Here is an 8333-nt window from a genome sequence, read left to right as displayed (position 1 = left end):
GTCTCTTCTTAAAAACTTCCAGTGTTGGAGCATTCACCACTTTTGGAGGCAGGTTGTTCCACTAGTTAATTGTTCTAATTGTCAGGAAGTTTCTCCTTAGTTCTAGGTTGCTTCTCTCCTTGATTAGTTTCCATCCGTTGCTTCTTGTCCTGCCTTCAGGCACTTTGGAAAATAACTTGACTCCCTCTTCTTTGTGGCAGCCCCTGAGATATTGGAACACTGCTATCATGTCGCCCCTCGTCCTTCTCTTCATTAAACTAGACATACCCAATTCCAGCAACCGTTCCTTATATGTTTTAGCCTCCAGTCCCCTATAATATCATTTTATTTTTCCATCCATGCAAATTAGAAGGAAGAAAAAAATGACTGAATAAGCTGTCACTGAATATCCACTGAAGATATTATTAGTGATTCCACAATCAGATCACAGGGTTCAGCTTTTGTCTATTCTCATTCAAGCCTCAAGCTACATCCATTTAATATAATCCATTAAAAACAAATGGCCCTATTGCTTTTTGATATAATCTGGCTTTTGCAAAACTATGGAAAGGATGGTTCAGTTTTTTCACAGGTTCAGTGCCACAATATAGGTACTAACCTGAAAAAAATCAACAATATCTCTCAAGAAAATGTGAGCTATCAAAATATTTTCTGTGAGTTTCAAATACTTGGCATTTTTTCCACAGGTTCAGTGCCACAGTTACACAGGCTACTGTTGGTGTGTCACCCCTAATGGAGCAGGTTAGTCGCCATGTCGACATCGTGTATTTTGAGGTGCAACGGGTCCATTGATATATACGTAATGACACCGTCTTCGACAAGAAGGAAAAAGAATGAGAGATAGTGTCCCCAGAAGTTTGAACCGGGAAAATACTGAATACCTGCAGCTGAGGGTCTTAAGGAGTCGTTCTCACGGACCGACTCCTTAAGACCCTATTGAAGTCCACAAGTCATAAAAGGGCCAAGTTTGATACACTGAATCAAAGTATCCACATACAGAAAATAACCTGCCAAATTAAGTATTTGTTTATTATTGTACCTTTCTATCCAATTGGTTCTGCAAACAACAAATAAAACATAGAATACAAAAAGAGATAATCATTCAAAAGTGTACTTAACAATTAACAATTAAGAAGTAAAAGATTGTCTTCTGTTAAGTGAGGGCTGAATGCATTTTCCATCTTGGGAGCAATGTAGGTGATTGTCAGGTAAATGAATCTCTAATCATAGGAAGGGAAGGGAAGAGGGAGAAAGAGAGAGAGAGCCAGCCAGCTAGTCAGTTTGGTATAGCAGACGAAGCTCAGACTAGAAACCGTGAAACCATGAATTCTAGTCCCACCTTAGGCATGAAGCCAGCTGGATGACCTTGGGCGGGTCACTCTCTCTCTCAGCCCTAGCAAAGAGGCAAGGGCAAACCACTTCCAGAAAAACTGTGCCAAGAAAAGAGATTGGGCTAGTCCAGGCAGTCACAGGAATCAACAATGACCAAAAAGTGGGTCTTTGTGTCCACGCACACAAACATATTAAAAAAAGAAATCAGGAGGGCCTCCTCTGCAGATCATATTGCCCAAGTAGATTTGTAAGAGGTGAACTTTCAGATAGCCAGCCCCTAAGCCATTTGGTGTTCTGAAAGTGCACCCATATGCCTGGTAAATTTCCAGCCAATTGGATGATCTCCAATTCTAATTTTATGTGTTCCCTGCATTGTGCCACTGATTAGCAACCTAGCCATCCCATTTTACGCTAGTTGCAACATCTGGATACTTTTCAAAAGTAGACCCAAGCAGAGAACTTGCAACGGTCTAATTTATATTTTGGCTATTGAGCCTCACAGAGCATTATATTTATGGCATTTTCTTCTTGGTTTCTCTGAGGTTTGGTTTCCTATCATTTTAGTGGAGCCATGAACTTTATGTCACAGAGTAATAGATAAGTGTACTTTAAACAATAAACCAATTTCCTGCTGACCTTATTTTAAGAAGTATAATTTAATAAATCTTCAGTGCAAAATTCAAATGACCTGAGTATGACATTCAGGCTGCAATTCTATACTTGGGATTCTGGCATAAATTTTATTATGGCCAATTATGTGCATTCATAAAGAATGACAGCTGAATTATTCTGGGGAAGAAGTTTGGATATGAAAAGAGGAGTTAGTTTAAATTGAAAATGCCTGTAAAGTTGCAACCTATGTTTTATTGTGACTGTTTTGTAAATGTCTGACTTTTCCAATATTACTGTTTTTAAGTACAAAATTGGCATTTTTGTAAATGCAAAACAAAAAAACAAAACAAAAAAGCCCCAATGACGAGAAAACAGTTTCCAGACAGGATAGTTTTGGATCATTTTGCATTCACGTGGCAATTGTCCATATTTTGGTTTCCTCAAGAGAAAAAGTGTTCCCATTATAGTGTTTCAGTTCTGAAATCCAAAAAGTTTCCTTTACAGATTTGCTCTTTGGAGCTTATGTTACCAGTATTTATAAGGCACTGACTGAACACATTATTATATTTGTCCATCATTGTAGTAGCTTGTGTGGATCACAAACTATTAGTATAAATATCATCTTGTTGGTAAAGAGTAGCAAGCATAATACTAAATAAAAATACATTTCCCAAATAATTTGAAACTTGCACAGTTCATAACTATTCCCATGAGCACAGTTGCTTATAGTATTCTGGAGAATCATTGTAGCCTGCTCATTAGCAAATCAGGGCCTAGATAGTATTGTTGGGAGTGATCCTGAAAATTCAAGCAAAATGTTTATCCTAGGAAATCTTTCGGACTGAAGACTGAGATGATTTTGGTGAGAATTGCATGTTGTATGACCAAATCCCTCTTCTATTTCTTGTTTACTAATTTTATTTGGAATGTTCATACTGTTAACATATAAGATATACTTCAAGAAAAAAAAATTGGTCTTAAAAGATCTACAATGGGAATGCATACACATTCAAATAATTGTCATGTTATATTGAACATCATATCCAGAAATAATAGAATCACATGTCAACTTTGGGGAAAAAAGTCAGAGTAAGTTCCAAACAACAACCTTTAATTCTTGTTCTGAAAGAGTATATATTTCCTTCCTGTTTTAAACACAAATTCAGATTTGCCTCAGTAATAGATACTACTACTAATTGCAGTTTTGTTGTTACTATAATATTTTAAAAAACCTCTATCAGGTGTGAAAAAAATAGTGAGTTGAAAATGTAAAAATGTAAAATACTATTTCCCCCCCCCCCCACCGTTTCTCTCTCTGTGTCTGTCTCTCTGTCTTTCTGTCTCTCTCTCTCTGTGTGTCTCTTTCTAATCTATCCCTATCTCTATCAGGGGTAGTCAACCTTGGCTCTTTTATGACTCGTGATCTTCAACTCCCAGAATTCCTGAGCCAGCTAAGCTGGCTCAGGAATTCTGGGAATTGAAGTCCACGAGTCATAAAAGAGCCAAGGTTGACTACTCCTGCTATATATCAATTATATATTGATAGATTGTATTTTTATATTGTACAATACTCAAGTCAGTTTGGTTGTCCTTTAGACATGATTCTTGGACAAGTGACCATAGCTGGCCCATCTGCAGGCTTGGCCCTGTGCATCCTATCTTGTTAAAACAGCAGAATATTTGGATAAGTAAAACAGGGCTATATTCAGAGAGGGCCATGGAAGAAAGCAGCGTAGTATTCTTCATGGAGAAACAAAAATCTTTAGATGTGTTTGTTTTTTCATTAGTATTTTTGATGCAAATTATGGAGCAAATCACAAAGCAAGTCTTCAAGCACACAGTCATGACTATCAGATATAAGCCCACAATCTATAAAATACATATCATGCAGCCACCATCTCAGTGTTTGCTATGTTCTTCATCTGAATCATAATTGTCCCAACTCAAATGGTGAAGGAATGTTGTTGTTTTTCTCTTAGCTTATTTGTTTTCAAAAGTCTTTCAGGTATAAAGGTGGAATTAATCATTCCAAACAACGGAGCATATAACTTTATCTAATCAAATATGGTGGGAAGCCTTAACAACATTATACCATGATATACCATTTTATATCAGATCAGGCCACTCCCAGTTAAACAATAATAAGAACTTTAACACTAAATCCTGCACTTACCCCCTCTGGTCCCCCAGATATCTCTATGGATCTTCTCTTTTCTTCTCCGTTTCCCCCCAAAAAAGTAGCTGATGTATTAATAAAACCATCCCTGTTCACAATCATCTAGTATTAAAAGATCTATTACCGATAGAGAAAGCGATCTGGAGGAAAGTAAGAAAAATGATCTCATTCACTAATTCTTAGTTACAATGTTTTTAAAGAAAGCAGTTGAAGGAGAGAAATCAATAAATTAAGAGTTTCCCACTGAGCTGGTGGAGTAATCTTGTTCCATCTTTTTCTCTTGTGTAGCCTGATGGAATGGCTGATGCCAAGTGGCACTTGATGGAGAGAGGAATATGGCTTCTCAATATAGTTGATGGCAGCTGTATTTCCTTCAGGAAACAGTTCCCTTCAATTTGGGTTTTTGGTTTGGTTTGGGGAAAGAAATTGCCTTGGTTATCCTAATAAATCCCTTGCCCATAGTAATCCCTTTGATGTGTCAATAAAATGATTTCCAGATCTTAAGGATTCCCCCCCCCCCCCAAAGGCAATAAATGGAAGCTCTAACAGCAGCAGGCAATCCTCCCCAACCAAATACGTTCCATTAAATTCAGCATATTTTACAAGATTTTTTTTTGAATGCACATATGAACATGATGTAGCCAAAGTTCAGTGTGCATTGGGAAGAATTTTGACCATTGGAGATTACTCGGAACATGGTATTTTTGCAGAAAGTTCAGTGTAACTGGAGCTAATGGTAACTTGTACCAACCACAAGTTGTACAATTTCTGATAAGCAAAAAGCTAAAATTATTTTATTTTATGAAACAGGATCTTGTGACCTGTGTCTTTTGGATCACATATTTCACATAAAGAGGGAACTTTCACAAGTTGAAATTTCATATATGTTAGGACTGTGTTTTTAGCAGGCAAGTATTTATTTAGATGGAAGTGTGTACATATTAAATTGCTATACTTTTGTGTTTCTTGCAGTCTTTTGGACCATGAGTGATTTTTGTTTTTGTTATATATATATATATATATATTCAAAATAAACAAATAAACGTGAACACCAGGGAAAATCTTTAAACTACAAAAGTTTAATACAAACGCCAAGCTTTCGTCAGCAACTGCTAATATCATCAGGGCTTAAATATATATAAATAAGCGCTTATTTAAAAGCTTAAATATTTCCAGCCTAAGTTTATCACAAGATAAATTAACCACTTAATTTGGATTTTCTTTTTTAATTATTGGGCGCTGGCAATACCCCTATCTATTACGACTGTCTGGCCAGTCACTGTTTGATGGTCCAATTGAATCTTCAATAGATTTATTCAGGTTATACCCATTAGGCTACCCACCATATTCTATAACTAATCCAAATCTCTTTGATCCAAGCTTCCAGTCAGTAGTCTATTCATTGACTGACATCTCTGATAATTTGTTATCTGACTGTATGCTGACAGTAGTGTATTATTATTTTTTTTGTCAATAGCATTTCAGTTTTGATGGCCACTATGTTTCAACTTCTTCCAGGCAAAGTCATTTAGATAAATGTCTACGGAGGTTCTCAGTCATCCAGGTCATGGTTGTTCCAAAAGTGCTTTTTTTCAAACCACAACTGGACTTCCTTGAATTTTCTTGAAGACATTTCACTTCTCATCCAAGAAGCTTCTTCAGTTCTAACTAACTGGTGGGGAATGGAAAGGAGTGATACTCTTTCTGGTCAGCCAGTCGTTAACTCTCTGTCATTGAAACCATCTGGGGCTATAATGAGAATATAAATTCTTTCCATTCCCAACCAGTTGATTAGAACTGAAGAAGCTTCTTGGATGAGAAGTGAAATGTCTTCAAGAAAAATATAAAAAGTCCAGTTGCCATTTGAAAGAAGCAGTTTTTGAGACATTTAGCTAAAGGGAGTGGAATGCACACTTGGTTGAGAAGTTTTTGTTTATCCTTATTTTAAAATAGGTCAGGTGTTAGCTTAAACCCATTTATATACTTTCCTCTCTTATGTACTCTCCATTGAAGTATAATCCGATAAAAAGCATTAAACTATGTTGTAACTCATAATAGTGAGGCAGACACCTCCATGCACCATTAGTCTGTTATTGTGAGAGCACTGGACAACTTGAGAGGTACAGTGTAAAGCAGATCGGCTTCATCGGCTGCATAAAGTTAAATGTTCCCATCCTCCACAAACTGTTTGTTGAAATGCACCAGATGCAACCCAGACATTTTTACTACTCCCCAAGTCAAGAGATCAAAATTTAGGGAGCTAAAAGAAATTCCAGAAATATTGAACCTTTGGGAAAGGAACTTTTGAAACAGGTGTTCAATTATCGCTGAAAGGTATTGTTCACTAAGTTTTCCCTGCAATTTTTTTTTTTTACAATATCTTAAAATACAATACACATGCAGTATCTCTTGTTTTCTTCTGTAAAAGTTTCCTATGAGTCAAGCACTATAAATCCCAGAGATATAGAATAAGTTTATGGAATGATACATTATGAAATAAAAGACCTATGAAAAGCCTTATTCTTCTCTCCTCCACATTAATAAATGCCTAAGCAGTGATTCTCCTGCTCCCTTTGAATTTTGGTAACACAACTAATTCCTTTCAATGTTTTTTTTTATCTTACAATGTTTTTGCTTTACTTTTAAGGGTCTCTAAATGAGAAGCTGCCACAGCGTGAAGGCACAGGAAAAACAGGTAAATATCATAGTATTTAATATTATAAATTATATATAATCAGCCCCCAGAGGTAGGAAAACTTGTTTTCTTTTATAGAGAGTTCAATATATTTCAGTGGATCCAAAAAAAGCAACTCAGGCTTCTTATTTCATTGCTAAACCTAGTATTAACATCAGGCCCATCACCATTTGTTCCTGGAAAAGTGTGAAACTATCCCTCAATGAAGTATTTAGACTATCTATTTTTTTTCCCTGGATATATCTCAGTATAAAGTGGGAACAAGGAATGGTACATGTTTCATTGATTAAACACATTCTTTTTTTTGGCTGTATCTAGATGAAAAAGAGCATTGACTCCTTTGCATTGCTTAAAATTGGAGAGTGTTAATCTGTAAATAAGTCTGCTATTTGATAGAAATGAATATTTGTAGGTCAAGGTTGAACTGTGAAGTCCTTGGTGTTCTCTGAGCTTGGTGGGGGTTTTTTTTGAAGACATTTCATTACCAAAATAGGTAACATCATTAGTGCACTGATGAGGTTACATAGTTTGGCAATTAAATGTCCATAGGAAAGCCCCCAAGCTCAGAGAGCACCAAGGACTCCACAAATTTGCTATTCCTTGGAGAAACTTGAGGTAGCACTTAGCAGTCATCAATCTAATGAGATAGCCTACTAGTCTGTTAAAGAGTAACTGGCTATAAAGTGTCCAGAGGGATTCAAAGCAACAGCTTAAATCTCAGCCTCCCTGATCCAAAACTAGTGTCACATGACTTTGAGCTGTGTATCCTGCCATTTCAAGCATCTACCTTCATACATTTTTGAAAATAAATTTCCCTGGTAGTAGAGAGAGAACTCATCTCAATGTATTAATTGAAAGTTATATATTTTTAAGAATATTCTAGCTCAGTGGTTCTCAACCTTTTTAATGCCGCGACCCCAACCGGTCGTAAGTCGAGGACTAAACTGGTCATAAGTCGAGGACTAAACCGGTCATAAGTCGAGAACTTAACCGGTCGTAAGTCGAGGACTACCCAATCGGTCGTAAGTCGAGGACTTTCCCTGCCCGGGAGCGCCGCGCATGCATGGTTCCGCCTCCTACGCCGGCTGAGGCGTAGCTGGCAAGCGGCAGAGACGGAGCAGGCCGACCACCAGCTGGCCCAGCCCAAGGCACTCGCCAGAAAAGGGGAAAAAATGGCGGACAAAAAAAATGGCGGACAAAAAAAATGGCAGACAGCCTTGCTTGGCGACCCCCATGAAATGGTCGATCGACCCCAAATGGGGTCCCGATCCACAGGTTGAGAACCACTTTTCTAGCTGGACATTTCCAAGTACAAGCTGGAATGTGCTTCTAACCTATTCCCGATGAAAAGAAGCATGGATAATTATTCATATATAGAATTATAATATGTTTTATTCTTACCCGTTTGGCAAGGTGGGAAAAACTTATTTTCCCTGACCCTAAAATTAGTAATTTTCATTGAACCCCAGGAAGGAAAGTAAGTTCCCACGCTCCAGCATACCTCAAAGATGTTAATAT

General features: G+C 37.2%; 1 protein-coding gene across 1 annotated transcript in view; it reads left to right on the top strand.

Annotated features, from left to right (window-relative positions):
- The window catches only part of SMOC2 (SPARC related modular calcium binding 2), a gene marked incomplete at its 5' end in the record, with an annotated part of 72699 nt that overhangs the window by 4223 nt on the left and 60143 nt on the right, over window positions 1-8333 (top strand). Inside the window, 2 exons of the mRNA XM_015822455.1 lie at window positions 687-741; window positions 6768-6815. Coding sequence (XP_015677941.1) covers window positions 687-741; window positions 6768-6815 — 103 coding nt within the window. The remainder of the gene's footprint in view (window positions 1-686; window positions 742-6767; window positions 6816-8333) is intronic.

The sequence above is a fragment of the Protobothrops mucrosquamatus genome, unplaced genomic scaffold, assembly GCF_001527695.2.
Source record: "Protobothrops mucrosquamatus isolate PMUCROS unplaced genomic scaffold, P.Mucros_1.0 scaffold1574, whole genome shotgun sequence".
NCBI lineage: Eukaryota > Metazoa > Chordata > Lepidosauria > Squamata > Viperidae > Protobothrops > Protobothrops mucrosquamatus.
Note: the sequence above shows the minus strand (reverse complement) of the source record. Positions and strands in the feature narration are given on the sequence as shown.